This window comes from Falco peregrinus, chromosome 8, assembly GCF_023634155.1.
Source record: "Falco peregrinus isolate bFalPer1 chromosome 8, bFalPer1.pri, whole genome shotgun sequence".
Classification (NCBI taxonomy): Eukaryota; Metazoa; Chordata; class Aves; order Falconiformes; family Falconidae; genus Falco; species Falco peregrinus.
The window spans coordinates 56,949,317-56,964,556 of NC_073728.1; the positions used below are offsets into that span (position 1 = coordinate 56,949,317).

Here is a 15,240-nt window from a genome sequence, read left to right on the forward strand (position 1 = left end):
AATCAGAGAGCCCCCCCTGGTGTCTGAAACGGTCCTCGGATATTAAATTTATATCAATCACAGGAAGTCTTGGCAATCAAGCTAGTCACTTTTTCCCTTCACATCTGGACGTAAATTATTTTTTTGTTGCAAAGGTCACAGGAATCATGGGTAGGGCATGGAATGAGGGCCATAGAAAACATGGGAAAGGAAGAATAAAACTGTATTTCCACCTTTTTAGAAATGGTTATTTTTAAGTGACCTGGAATGATGCCAAACTATACAACAGTTGGGTTTTTTTTTTCCTTGAAGTTTACATTTGTTGCTGAATTAAATGCGGCTTAAAGATACTTTGCTTTGGAACACTTTTTGCCATTAGATCTCATCTTGGCATTTACAAAAGAGATTTCTTCTAGTTGCTAAGAACAATAACTTTACTACAGGAGGGTTTTAGAAATAGAGCATGTTTCTGTACTTACAGGGGTTTAACCGCACCTTCTTTCTTTTGGCATTCCTTGATTGCCCTTGTATTCCTTCCATTTCCCCCTTTCAACCCTAATGCCGCTTTAGCCATGCGCTCTGAGCTCTTCCTTACCTAATGCTGGCTTTTTTTTTTTTAACGGTAAGCTTGCATCTTTTCACACATTTTTCCATTCTTAAATTATTTGCGCTAAGAAATGAGGGAAAAGCTTCATTTTATGCTCTCTCCACCCCCACCCCCCCTCCATCAAGTCTCTCAAACAAGCGCTTAAGGAGGGGTTATAAAAACAAACAGAACCTTTCCATTCAATCCCTGCCTTTCCTTGCTTCGGACAAGGGAACTAGTGTGCTGAAAGCTGCAAAGCACTGGAGCCTGTAGCTTTGGGCTTGTGGGTGTTTTTTACGTTCTGTGCATATGGGAAATAAAGATATTAACTTATGTGTGTATGTATGGTAAAGAAAATGTCAGAAACAGAAGCTTGAGGTGTATTTGGTATAAATGAATTTGTAAAACCTTAATTGCTGTTGTTCAGAGCTACTGCTGTGATCCTACATGCTTTTTTTTTTTACTTAGATAGGTTCTGTTAGCTTACTGATTATTTATTCAGACATGTAGCTTATGCTCTCTTTAGACACAAAGTTGAATAAAATCATACATCAGAATCTGACAGCGGGAATTTTCATGCTGAGAATCCAAGATTAAGTCCAGGAATTTTATTCTGTTATAACAATTACCTTCTGTGTCCCCTTTCAGACTTGAGGGGATCTCATTCTTGTTTCTGCTGTTTATAACTCCCAGTTCCAAGATCTTTGCTATCCTTATGCCAAACAAAATTGAACGGGTATTGCTTGAATGCAGCTTTGTGCCAACTCCTACGTGGACAGAGGGATGACTATTAAGCATCTTGATTTCTACCCCCTCTAGTCCTTTCAGGTTCAGAGGAGGTTTTTAAGCAGCAAATGCCTTTTCCATATTGTATTATAAGACCATTAGAACTTTCCTACAGTTTAAGCAATTTGACTTTATGGGATAGCTTGTATTGAACGCAGTCATCTTACGGGGTTTTTTTTTTTAGCTTCTGAAACCAGTTGTATAATGTATTTTTAACAGTTAAGTAAACTTTCAAGCTTCTGATACGATAGTTGTAAACATACTATTACAGATACACTGCAAAGTATGTAGGGAAGGCAGAGGCTGCTGGTTTTCCTTTGGCTGATGTTTTCATTACTATTGTGTGCTATATTGCTCCGTGACTAGAGAGCTGGTTTGCAAACGTTTTGGATGAATGTTTAGGACCTGCTTGCTCACCTTAAAATATGAAGAGAATAGTGTTATGAAATTTATCTGGTGCTTTTAGGGATGCAAAGGAGGTTGATGAGCTTACAGTTGAAGGTTACCAGTTTGAGAGATTCATTAAAAAAAAAAAAAAATTACCAAATCTCATATTTGTTATTTTAATATAACTGATATGGAAAAATTGCTTCCTTTTTCCAAGTTACATTTTTCTGTGAACTCTTGTAGAGACAGCCTGAGCTCCTTATATTTGCATTGCTTTAATCATAAAACAGAGTGCTCTGCAGCTTTTCTTTTGCTGTTTTCCCTTAATTAAATAAATTCAAGCTAGGAAACAGACTTTCTAGTGACTCTCATCTCCCTTACTTCAGTCTTCTGTATGGATTTTTTAAAGTATTTTTTACTAACACCTTTTGGTACTGATATTCTTGAGTTTCTCTTGTAGCACTTACTATTAAAAACCCCAAAAATCTGCTTATGATTGAGTTACAAAGTGTCTTGCAAATAACTGTACACTGTACAAACCTGTAAGCAAACAGTATCTAGTTTGGGAAGCTGTCAGCTTTGACTCTAGTGGTTTGGTTTGGATTTTATTTTGACCAAAAGCCATTTTTACTAGACTGAATCCAGCTGTAATGTAATCGCTAGTTTCTCATCTGTATTCTTGAAGACTAATAGAATAGTAAAACCTTCTTAAAGGTAACTTAAATGTGTTGTCTAGTGTCCTCAGGGTAACTTCTGCACTAAAGATGTTTTCTTTCCCACCCTATAGAGGTATCTCATTAAGTGAGAAACACACTAGTGTCATTATTAAGTTTTCATGTGTTTCTCAGTTTTGATGCTAATCTTCATGTGTGTGAATTTTTTTCCTTTGCAGCACCAATGTGGTTATGAATTATTCAGAAATAGAGTCTAAGGTTCGAGAAGCAACCAATGATGATCCGTGGGGACCTTCGGGGCAACTCATGGGAGAGATTGCCAAGTAAGTGATAATTTGGCTCAGTGATGAAGAAAAGAAAGGTGCATTTTATACCAGAATGTGAAATTTGCTGCTAAATGAACTCTGCAATATGCTGACTGATAATGCTGAAAAGTTGCTGTAATTTGTCTTATTTTTTAAATGCATAATCTTATAATGTATTGGACCTGTCAAACAAAAAATGAAGTCAAAAATATTTTTTATAATTCTTGATTATTTTTTTTTTGTTAGCCTTATAATCCTTTCAATATATCTGACTCTTTTGGAGTGTCTTTTTTCAAGCTGCTTTCTTGTGACTTTCCAAATAGAGCAAAACATGTCATTCCTTCTTGAACTCTTTTCTGTTAAAATGTGTTTGGAAGTTGCATGTTTAACTAGTTGCAATGGTTATTAGGGTATTCACGTTAAACGTTATTTTTGTTATAAATTGTAATGAAGGTTCTTTTACTGCCTCAGATTTTTAGAATTACTTTTTTCTTTTGTAGTACTGGTATGTAAATTACTTCTATATGAGTAAGAAGCAGGGATAGATTTCCCCTTGTAATGTCATCCAACGTGAGTGGGCTTAGATCAAGCCTGCCATCTACTGTCAGCCCTGAGTCTTAAGAAGCTATTGTGGCAAACCACGGAGAGTGAAGTATCTTTACTCTTTTTGTTTAATTCTTTAGGGCTACATTTATGTATGAACAGTTTCCAGAACTTATGAACATGCTTTGGACTCGAATGCTGAAAGACAATAAAAAGAACTGGAGGAGAGTTTATAAGGTGTGTATGTATATGAGCTGGAAGTATTCAAGACTTTGTATTGGTCTGTGAAGGACTTAATGCTTGTTGCTAGTGTAGTGTCTTGTTTAGATGCTGCCGTACTTACTCCACTAGCAACCTGAAATTTCTTTCCTAACTATATGCTTTATAATTCTGTTACTGAAGTCAAAGATGTCTTTTAGTGCTGTATACAGAAAAAAACCCCACCAAAATTTCTGGGTTTAGAAGTTTGTCTAAGATGCTACTTAACGAACATAATAAAGCAATTACATTCTTCTGATATGCAAGTATTGGAGTAGCGTTCACATTTTGAATCTACCTAAAGAAGTTGTGTGGTGCTGCATGAGAAGTAGATAAGTTACTGTGCTATCAGGAAAATGGCTTTGAAGGTATTCAGGAATACCTGAAATAAAACAGAAACTCATCTTAATTTTTTGCTAATTCACAATTCTCTAAAAATTATAGTTCAGCTTTGAGTGGACCAAATTTTCTTGCAGATCTTATCATATCAGGCTTTTATGTCCTACTGGCATTTTGTAAAAAGAACTGAATCATTTGCATTTTTCTTGTCTTTGGCTAATTAGCATGGTACAGAAACTTTTTGCTTAAGATTATATCATGCTGCACTTAAAGTGGTGTTCAGTGTTCACTGAATTATGCAAATATAACCTCATTTTTTAGTTTAGTTTAGTATTAGACTAGTTTATATTTTGTTTTTCTTGATGCCAGGGCTGTAACAAGACAAAATTAATTCTAAGGCATAGTTTGTGCTTTTCACAGGTGCTTGATGTTTTGTATTCATAGTAATTGTTTTCCCTGAAGTACAATATAAATTAATATTTAATGCTATCACACATTGCTACTTAATGTTATAAAGACTGCCTGGAATTGCTTATCAGGTTTGGATAGGTTGAAATATAATGATAGTTTTAGCTGATAGAGGCACTACTTTGGAAAAAGCACACTTATTTTTTTTCTAGATAGAAATCCTCAACATAAAAAAATTGCAATTAAAGTACTACTTAAAGTTCATTTGTTTTGTTGCTTGCTTAAACTTGTCCTGAAATGCAGTTTTGTATTCATTGCATCCTGCAGAAGACTTCTTAAATTTCTGTAGGAGTTACTTTTCAGTGAAAACCTTTTGGAAAATTGTGAACAAAAGAGGCAAAAGAAAATGCTTCGTTTAGCTGGGTTCTTTTTTCTTGAGTAACTATGTGTTTTAAAATAAGCTGTAGCTGATGAAGGTAGCTACTTGTGATTTAGTAGTAACAAATCAGAGTTTGACAAATACAGTTTTGATATTCGAAAGAGCAAAACATGCATGTGGGGAAAACGTTTTTTTTTTTTTCAGCGTGAACCCATATAATAAGCATTTATTTAAAAGGTGTAGGTCTTTATTACTTACTAATTTGGGGAGGGGGGTAGGGTTGGTTTGCTATTGCTTTTTTTTTAAAGATAGAGCTTTTGTTCATGCAATCATAAGGTGCTTTGTATTTTTATAGTCTTTGCTGCTCCTAGCTTACCTCATAAGGAATGGATCAGAGCGTGTTGTTACAAGTGCCAGAGAACACATTTATGATTTGCGATCCCTGGAAAATTACCACTTTGTAGGTGAGCAATAGAAAAATCTTATAAGCAAATTAAAACAGTAGTTGGAGTTGTCAGTCACCTGAACCAGCTTAGAAGCTTCCCCAGTCTAATTAGAATGTGACTGTTGCCAGTTGTGTGAAGAGTGCAGAATCCAAGACGTGGGACCCTAGAGTATTAATTAGTGAAGACAAGAACTTGCAGAAAAGACTGGCTAATAACAACAGAACCAACACAACATGAGTGTTCGGGTTTATATTAAAATATGCACTAGAGACTGGTCCCCTGTGGTGTCCGTAAAGGAATAGCTTTAATCATATGGGAAGAAAAGGTTAGAGCTCCAAAACACACACATCTGTTTGAAGCTGGGGTTTTTTCCTCCCACCAAATAATATTTACAGTGCAAAGGCAGCAAGGCCAGTGTGTGTTTTGAATGTGAAAAAGGCTGGGAAAGGAGCACGTTTAGCTTGTAGTACATCCCAACTGAAAGCAATTTTTCAAAAATTCATATTTGCAATAAAACTGAGTTCTTGCAATTAAACTTGCAAAAACTATACTAAAAAGACTGAGGAAAAGGGGTTATATTTTGAAGAGTTTAAATCTTTCAAGTGGAGAATATAATTTATGTCTCAGTCTGGTTAATCTTTTCAGTGTTTCAGCAGCATTTAGATGTTTCTAAATGCACCATTCAGTGAAAACCATTTATCTAAGGATGAAAGTTTGTGTTAAAACACGACATTTGGTCCCTTTTAAACAAATGCAGTGGACCTTACTAGCCATATAAGATCTTTCTTGGACTTTTGAGTTTGTAATTCAAAATTTCTTATCAGTTTGATGCTCAATATTGCTGCCTCTGATATATTCTTTTCCTTTTTCTCCTCTATTCTATCCATTGTCTCTATCCTGCATTACCTGTACAGATGAAAATGGCAAAGACCAAGGTATAAACATACGCCAGAAGGTAAAAGAAATGGTTGAATTTGCTCAAGATGATGATCGACTTCGGGAAGAGAGGAAGAAAGCAAAGAAGAACAAAGACAAATATGTTGGGGTTTCTTCGGACAGTGTTGGAGGGTTCAGATACAGTGAGTACTAGGCTTTCTTGGTCAAGGGTTGGCAATCCTGACTTGCAGCTTGGCTTAGATAACACAGATAACTTAAGGAATTTCTAAGATGTTCTTTAGATGCTTTATATTTCTTTAACTGTCAGTGTTAACTATTATAAAAGGAATCTTGCACGTTTTCCCCCACTTAAATTTTTAAGTGAATTACTTTAAAAATCTTTAAGTTAGTATTTTTTTAGATAATAACTAGAAACTTATACAAATGATATTAATGCATTGGCTTAGCCAAAACTTAGCTGCCTTGCTTTTATCCATAGGCAGAGTCTCCTTGTGAAATGAATGCTGCTGTAGCAGAAGTAGGTAAATGCATGCCCTTTAAGTCAGGGTTTCTTAGTTAAAAAAGGCAGTATTTTGTACCCACCACATCACAAAATTGCTTCACTTACCCATGCCAACCTCCTTTTAGAACCATTGATTAATTTGGCTTAGGGCTTTTAAGGGACTAATACTGTTTGGGTGAAACAATGTAGATGATATATGCTTTTAAACTTTTTGGTTTCTGGAGTCTGTTTGGACTCTTGAAAGATATCTGTGGATTATCTGTATGGATTCTGATGTCTGTCAGATCTGACTTTAAATATATGCGCTAAGTACCTTCTAAGTGACGGAGTTTACATTTCAGGAGTTTACCAATACAGTTGTTACTGTCTCAGTTTGTGAGTTTTTAAAATCTTGTTTGATACTATAGGTCACATGTGCTTTTCAAAGGAGGGCTTTCAGAGGTAAAAAAATTTGCTTTGTGTAGACGTACTAAGCTTGCAGCTGGATGTTGGTTGCACAGCATACCTGACCTGTATGCAGGCTGGAAATCTGATGCACTGGTGTTCATCCCTAAAGCCTAGGGAACTGCAGCTGCCAGTGAAAAGATCATAGCTAACAAAAAGCTTAGAACTTTCTTTCTGGAATTAAAAAAAAAATATATATATATATATATATAAAAAGATATATATGTATATTAGAAGATGATGTGTGTGAAGCGTGACCTGGTCATCTGCTGCCTCATGAAACACCAGAAAACCTGCCATCAGATTTTCAAAAATCAAAATTCCAAAAATCTTCCAAAATAATTCAGGTATCATTGCACAAGGTGCTAGTCCTATATCTAGCTTGGGTCTGGTACTTGCAATAGGACTTTCATTACTAAAGTCCTTTACTAAGAAACACACATACAAAACAAACCATCCGCATGCTGTTGACAGGTAGTCTGATGTACCCTTGCTTCTGGAAATGAAGTCATTCATTTTGCTGAGGTAACTGATGTTCTTCATGTGTGCAATGAGTTCTGTCAGACTGTTTGCATCTTCAACATAGTGTGTTTGTAAGATCTTTGCTTTAGAGGATGAAATGCCAGCAGCTTGTCTTTCTTTAGAGAGGACATGACAGCCTGGTTAGATAAAGGCACACAACCAATACTATGTTTTGCTTATCCAGTCCAAGTGTGCAACTTCTTCCTTGCTCCCCAGTCCCTGCCATAATGTGTAGCAGGGTTCTGAATTTGCACTGGCTTTCACATCTGGTGTATCCCAGCATGTTGTCCATGATCCGGCTGTCAGTCTCGAGATGTTTATCAGTGTTTTCTTTGGCCTGAGTAAATCCTTGGCCACTTTTAGTAAGGGATGAGTCCCAAAGTCACAATGGCACAGGGCTCTGGTTTGCTAGTCTGTTTCTTCAAGAGAAGGATTTGGTATAAGATCTGAGTAGTAACTGTGCAGTAGTAACTTAAACTTCACCTGTCCCTCTCTGGTGCTATGTATGTTTTTTTACTCTTCTCTGTAAGCTTAAACTTAATTTGCTTTCTTCTGTTTATAACATGTTACTTCTCTGTGTTCCTCTGTTCTCTCTTGTTCCTCGTATGCAGAGGAGTTGAAAATCTCTATCTCCATGGCAGGATGTGTTTTGTTTTGTTTTATTATATTCTTCTAGGCTTTTGCTACCTGCTTGGAATTCTAGTGATTTTCTTTTTAGGAAATGCTTATGAGTCATTGCATTTATACTTAAAGCACTTGTCCCCCTGTTCCTTCACCGAGCCTATCTTTTGACTTGCTCTGTACAGAGTCGTGATCTATCCCTGCATGCTGGGGAGAAGTCTTTCTCCATAGGCTCTTTGTTCATCATTCAAGTTTTTTAATTTAAAGGACTCTCTCCTTTGTCTTGCATTTAATTTTTATGGTAAAAGGGTTTTAATTAAACCTTCACTTGTTGAGTAATTTATTTATTTTTTTTAAAAAATCTTTCTAGCAGCACAAAACATACATTTTCCCAGGTCAGACTTCTAATGTAAAAGATTTGAGTTATTTAAATATAAAATTATTGTATTTTTAGAGCTTTCTATAGTTTTTTGGTCTGAAAATACCAAGGTCTTTATTGGTTGGGGTTTTTTTTGTTTTATAATTTCTATTGCACAAGGAAACCTAATGGAATCTACATTAAGATGCTTGAGAGCCTGACATAAACTGAAATAAGGCCACATTATTCTCCTGCAATATTTAACAGTAGTACATTTTTTTACTATTGAAAAAGGAGAAATTGCTAAGGATCTCACTGATTTGTAACAGGTTCTGTACTTCGAAAAAGCGTCTGTCCTTTATGGATCTAAACAAATATCTTTGGAGACTTGCACTTATGTCTTGAGTAAGAAAATACATCCTCTGGTATATGATATTATTGGACAGATATAACTCAAATTTTGCAGCTTGTGGCACTGAAATCTATAGTTTTCTTTTTATTAAAAATTACTTAATTGAATACATCTTGAACGTTATCTGAGCTACAACATAATTTGTATGTAACTTGAGGTAATTAATTTTTCACCATTCTTCCTTTCTGCTACTCAATTTTACTCAGCTTAAGTAAAAAAAAATAAAATAAATCTAACTGGTGTTTCATATTTTTTCAATAATACAAAAAATGCCTTGTTTTATATGCGTGGCCCAAAATCTAAAATGTTTGTCTAAAAGTGTTATCTAGAAACTGAGCTATATTGGGTTGTTTCAGATACCTATATTTTCAGCAGAGGGTCTGATACAAGATCATAATACAAGTTAGTAAAGTGTGTTGTGCTTCTGACAGTTAAGTCTTTGTTAAAATGTGTGATTTTTTTCTTTTAAAGTAAACTCAGTTTAGCTGAATGTGTATAAATAAACCCAAGGTTAAGGTTTTTTTCAACTTTCTTAATGAGATTGTACAGCAGAAGTACTTATTTCAAGTAAAACCATCAGCTGTTTGTAAGTTACGACACCTGTATGGAGGTCTTGAATACTTGATTAGAGAAAAAGTTTTTCATTCATGATTGTAGTGTTTAATAAAGATGTTCAGGGTACTCAGTGGCTGCTGAAAAAGTGAGTTGCTTTACTGCCTGTTCTTTTTTTCATCTCTTTAAAATGTGTTTTTAATCACCAAGTGTAGTAAAGAAAACAAAGTTATCATGCATTGCACACCTACATCTTTCAACATTTTGGTACTATGCTTTTATGTGTTCATGAATGTCAATGCATAAAAAACCCCCACTGATTTACCTCTGAGAACACAGCTTGGCCAAGAAAGGAATATCATGCATTAAGTGCCTGTTACAAAACTGGCACATATCACTTGTGATAAGCTGCTTATGCAGCCAGGGTTGATTGTGCCTCTTGTGCTTCTCCAGCAGAGTCCAACAGTATCCTGATGTGCTGTGCAGTGCATTAAGATTGTGGTGGTGTCATAAACAAAAGTCTTTGAATCTGCATTCCTGCCACTTAATGACTGGCATTACATGCTGTGCCTTGCTGTAATAGTGTTGATTCAGCACGGTGGGAGCTTTCAGTTTGCTTTGAAAACTTGGAAGGTTTTATGTATGTAGGGCAGGGGGGCTTGAGAGTCATTCTGGAAAGACCACAGGCATATTTTTTTTTCCTGTTATCTTTAGTATTTCTTATCTTAATGCCTTACACAGGTGAAAGATACGATCCTGAGCCCAAGTCAAAATGGGATGAAGAATGGGATAAAAAAACAGCTTTTCCATTCAGCGATAAGTTAGGTGAGCTAAGCGACAAAATTGGAAGCACAATCGATGATACCATCAGCAAGTTCCGAAGGAAAGACAGAGAAGACTCTCCAGAAAGATGCAGGTACTAGAGTTACTTTAACATGAATTTCTTCTGTAAAATTGGTATTACAAAATATTATAAAACTCTTTAACATTGCTGATTATTAGTTACAATACTCTCTCATTCTGTCTGTCTGTATGGAAGCATGTTTGGGTTCAGTACCTGCTTCCAGGACTTCCTACGCAGCTTTTACTGGCCTTGGGGAATAATGTAGCTCTGTCAATTGTTAACTGCTCTTGGCTGCCTTCCATTACTGCCCCTAGCTTAGATAGCTGCTGGCAAAGCAGGGAATTTGGCTGAAATTTCCTAAGCTTTTCCTTGTCTCAGCAATTCAGTGGTCTTCCTTGCACCAGTACACTGAAGGCTGCCATTTAATGCTACACTTACTCTGAATGCTGAAATGCCAAAGAAGAGGGAGATACAAAATTGCTTAGACCTACCTTGACGCAGTGCTTCTTCCCTGAGATGATCTTGGGAAGAACAGAATACAAGTGACTTAAAAAAAGCATTTTTAAAATTACAAGTCAATTTCAATTGAACCTTCTCATGAAACTCATTGTATTTTACATCTGGCCATTAATTTTTTTTCAGTAAGGAAGAAAACCTACCCTGTGCTGTCTTCAGAAAGAGCTTTATGTACATCCCACTTCAACAGGTGCATTGGATTTTATTATCTGGAGATCAAATTTGTGCTTAACAGAATCTGAAATTTTTGTAAAGAAAGTGCACAAATATATTGAAATAATTCCCTTTTGGGGAACAACTCCCAATTCAAATTTGCACTGAGATTTGATTAATATTTTTTGCAGGAATATCTTCAGATACAGTCACACACATTTTTACATATATATTTGTGTGTATAGAAGTAAACACGCACACATGTGTATATATTACAAAATTCAAACAATTTTGCACAGAAACAAAATAATTATAATGGTAGCATCTCTGAGAAAAAGGCAGTATGGTCTTCTTGCTAGGGCATTAATAAATCATAAAACTGGTATTCTTTGCACACATCAGGGTTCCCTCTTAGAACTTACTATCAATAGACTACAAAGAGAAGGGATCAGAAGAAAAGTAAACAAATTTCAAATTTAACAATGTTATATTGCTGTGTGCTTTTCTGTACATACCTTTCAAGAGCAACTTGTCACATGATGTCCATAAAGCTCGCTATCCACATTTCATGTAGAGGATGTACAGTAAACATTTTTTTTTAAATCTTATTTCCTTTGCTTTATATCTAAATGAGCTCCTGGTCTCTTACTTGTGCTGGTATAAAGTCTTGCACCTTCCAGTGTTTTAGGCAGTCCTTTCTACAGTCTGATCTTTATCAAAAGCATTGTATCTTGAAGACTTATCCGCAGGTACACATCTCTACCCCAAGTAACACTAGATCCTTCCCCCTCCCCAGCCCCACTCTGGCTTATAGTATAATTTTCATTTTTGTTTTGCTCTTGTAACCCTTGTCCCTTGTTTCTAAATTTCCCCCCATTTTCTTGGTAAATGTCAGGCGCAGAATTTGTCTCAAAATTGGTGAAAGTAATAAAGTTGGGACTTGAAATAAAAGAAGGATTTTTTGGGACAGACATGAGCAAAACCAGTTTGGTAGTTACAGGTTATCCTGCCTTAAGCAGGAATCCAAGTTGCAGCAGTATGGCTTCTCCAATATTGCTTCAGCTACCAGCCTGGAATTTCCTTTTGGCTTTTCTTGGCATGGTGATCTGACAACATGGGATGTATTTTATCAGTGTATTGAAGTGAAGGGGTTTCTTCCTACAGAAGACATAAAAGGATCGAAGAAGATTGAACTCAAGATTATGGAATGCCTGTCTATTTATATTTAAAGATACTGTAAATACAAACTTTATTCACATTGTATTAACAGAATACGATATTTAAAATATTGAAACTGAAAGAAACAGGAAGTTTTATCTATCATGTGACAAGCTCATAACAATGTAACTTTCTTGTAAATACTTCACAAAATCCGTGCATTTCTGTGTTTTCACACTTACGCAATTCTTTTTTTCTAAAACCAGAAAAAAGCCTCCAAAAATGTATTATTTTTTGTAGCCTGCTGCTATATAACAACATTGAATTAAGTTGCCATTTCCCTTGGAGAAGTGACTAAATGGTGATACTCGCTCAGCTGGCAAATCTGCTGTAGTATGTTCTATTGTGTCTATCTTAATAGCTTTATAAATCATTATTACTTAGTACTGTAAAGGCAATAAAGGTCTTGAAGCACAAAGAATAAATGTGACTTGCACATCTTCTCAGTGATTGATGAAGTTTGGATGACATAATCTTTACTTCCAGCATACACACAAGAAGAACTTGACCAAACTCCTGTATTTCTGACTCTACTTGCAGAGCTAATAGTTAGCATAGAAGAAAAAAAACGCTTGAAGTAACTTAAGTACTTAACCTGTGATATAGCTGGCTTGAATTCGCGGTAGATTTCAGTGAAACTGTGGTTCACACAGCTAACTGGAGAAGCCTAGTTGGGAGAAAAATGTTAGTGCTTCTATGGGGAAATTGGATTCTTTTTTCCAGTAATATATCCCTTGGAAGTAGGTACGGTCAGAAACAATACCATGTGGCATTGGAAAACCTTAGTTTTTCTTTCATTGTGCTTGTTAGTTCTTCAGTCTTAGGTGAGTGAGTAAACCAATTGCTGCCCTGAGTCTAGCCTTGTATACTGAAGTTCTATTTTCAGATATACAGAGGTTTTTCTGAAAACACTACACTTTTTTCATAAGAATTCTTAAAACTGGCAATCCTTTTTTCTCCAGTATTCAGAAAGGTTGATGCAGGTAACAGAATAGAAAGAAAGCAAAACTTTTAGTATGCCTATAAAAGGGTGCAACAGCCATGTTCAAAGGCAACTTCCATGGAAATTATTTTGTACTAGAGTATAATTCAGATAGTCTTAAAGTATCAGTAAACTATTTTTATTGCGTTAAAGAATGTTCAACAAAACCCCACACCACAAAAACCTTAAGGCAAAGAAAAAGATCGTTTGACTTCTGGAAGTTGCAACCATGTACTTCCTTTGCAGAAGTGTTTTTTTAATTATTTGGTACAATGGTAGCTATAATTTTTTATTTCATTCTGCAATTCTCAGATGAAGCACAGCAATTTTACTATTCTGAGCACAATAAACACACTTAAAGGGAACATTAATCTGTAATACTTGTTTCTTTTTGTTAATGTGACCATTAAAAAAACCCAAAAAACCAGATCTCCTGAGACAGTCTGGAAGCAGTACAGGTTGTCACAGAAAATTGAGTGTAGTAATATTTGCCCTGCTTTTTGGCATATGTGTTTAATTTCTTATCTCGAAAGCTTTTAGACATTTATTTTGCTGTAGGTCACCAAAGACTCACTTTTCTCATTCTTACATTACTGTGATTGGTCTGTACCGGTTCCTCAACCCACAGATTGTGTTTATGGACTAGGCAGACTGTGTAGCGATGACAAGAAATACGTTGCAGCAGGTTTTAAGAGACTGAGCCCTAGTTGTGATTGACCTGGTCTTGGGTATTTTCATTACTTGTCTAAAAGGCAACGTCATCCATGCTCCTCTGAGGCTTTTAGGTTGGATGTGCCATATATACCATGCTAATGTGATCAGTCTTCTCTGGGGGCTTATGTTAATATCCTGATGTCACAAATGAAAATGTGGTTAGTGGTCCCCTCTGTACCTGTGCTTGTAGGTAGGCTATCTGCAGAAATCCAGAACGGGAACAGCAGGCCTGTTGTTGCAAGTTGGGGTTGAAGTGCCTCGGAAGGATAAAGTTAGGTTGATACCTTTTGAGCTCGCTTGTCTCTGTAAGGCTGGCTCAAGCAAACGCCAGTAGTCACTAGGTTGGCTAGCAGCTATGATATTTTTCTTTAAAAAATAAAAAATTAAAAAAGGGAGTCAGCATTTATATTCACTGATGTTAATGAATTGAGGCATCCCCAGTGGTGAGTAGGTAATGTGCGTAGAGGAAATGACACATGCAGTGTATTCCAAAAACCCACTATTGTTAACTGAGAACAAAGGCTACCCTCCAGAGTATATTGCAGTTACTGTCATATTCCCACTGACAAAGGGACAGCCTGTCTTAAATTTTGTGCAGTTTTAGTATTCTAATGCATTATTAACATACAAAACCCTTCCACTTTCAACTATGTTGCTAAGGAAATTATTATATCAAAATACATTTCAATGTATTTAAGCTTTCTCTACAGCAATTTTCAATGTTATGTACAAATCTTACCTTGATGGTAAGAAGCAATGTGACGGTTGGGGGGAGGGCAATTGGTTGGTTTGTGAAAGATTTAAAATAAAAAAGCAGAAATATTATGCAGGGACATCTGATATTTATTTTTTTTTTGATTTTTTTTTTGCCAAAAATGGTGATGCTTTTGTTCTTTTACATGTTAAGAACATCACAGAACGGTTGGGGTTGGCAGGGACCTTAAAGATCATCTAGTTTTACACCCCTGCCGTGGGCAAGGACGCCTTCCACCAGGGCAAGTGCTCCAAGCCCCGTCCAGCCTGGCCTTGAGCATCCCAGGGATGGGGCATCCACAGCTGCTCTGGGCAGCCTGGTCCAGTGCCTCGCCACTCTTGTAGTGAAGAACTTCTTCCTTTATATCTAAGCATATGATAAAATAAATGTGTGTTCTCTGAAAGAAAATAGTACTGTTGCAGTGCCTAATTCTGTAAACATTCTTTTTCCACAAATATTTTAAAGAATAATAAAGCCTGGTCGTCTGCAAAGGGAAATGAGCTGAAATAGGCATGGAATTCTTGAAACCTGAAAGATAGTACCTGTATTTGGCTCACTGCTTTCTGTCTCGTGGTGTAAGTACTTAGCAGACCTGCTAACTTAACTTTTTGTTGCTGAAGTGTTACATAACGTGTGGGGGAGTTCCTGTCAGAAGGTAATT

At 36.1% G+C, this 15,240-nt stretch overlaps 1 protein-coding gene across 2 annotated transcripts in view; it reads left to right on the forward strand.

Annotated features, from left to right (window-relative positions):
* The window catches only part of CLINT1 (clathrin interactor 1), a 52,716-nt gene that overhangs the window by 25,028 nt on the left and 12,448 nt on the right, over positions 1 to 15,240 (forward strand). For both annotated transcript variants that reach the window (XM_055813236.1, XM_055813237.1), the window contains 5 exons: positions 2,631 to 2,735; positions 3,401 to 3,497; positions 5,000 to 5,108; positions 6,005 to 6,169; positions 10,140 to 10,314. In XM_055813236.1, coding sequence (XP_055669211.1) covers positions 2,631 to 2,735; positions 3,401 to 3,497; positions 5,000 to 5,108; positions 6,005 to 6,169; positions 10,140 to 10,314 — 651 coding nt within the window. The remainder of the gene's footprint in view (positions 1 to 2,630; positions 2,736 to 3,400; positions 3,498 to 4,999; positions 5,109 to 6,004; positions 6,170 to 10,139; positions 10,315 to 15,240) is intronic.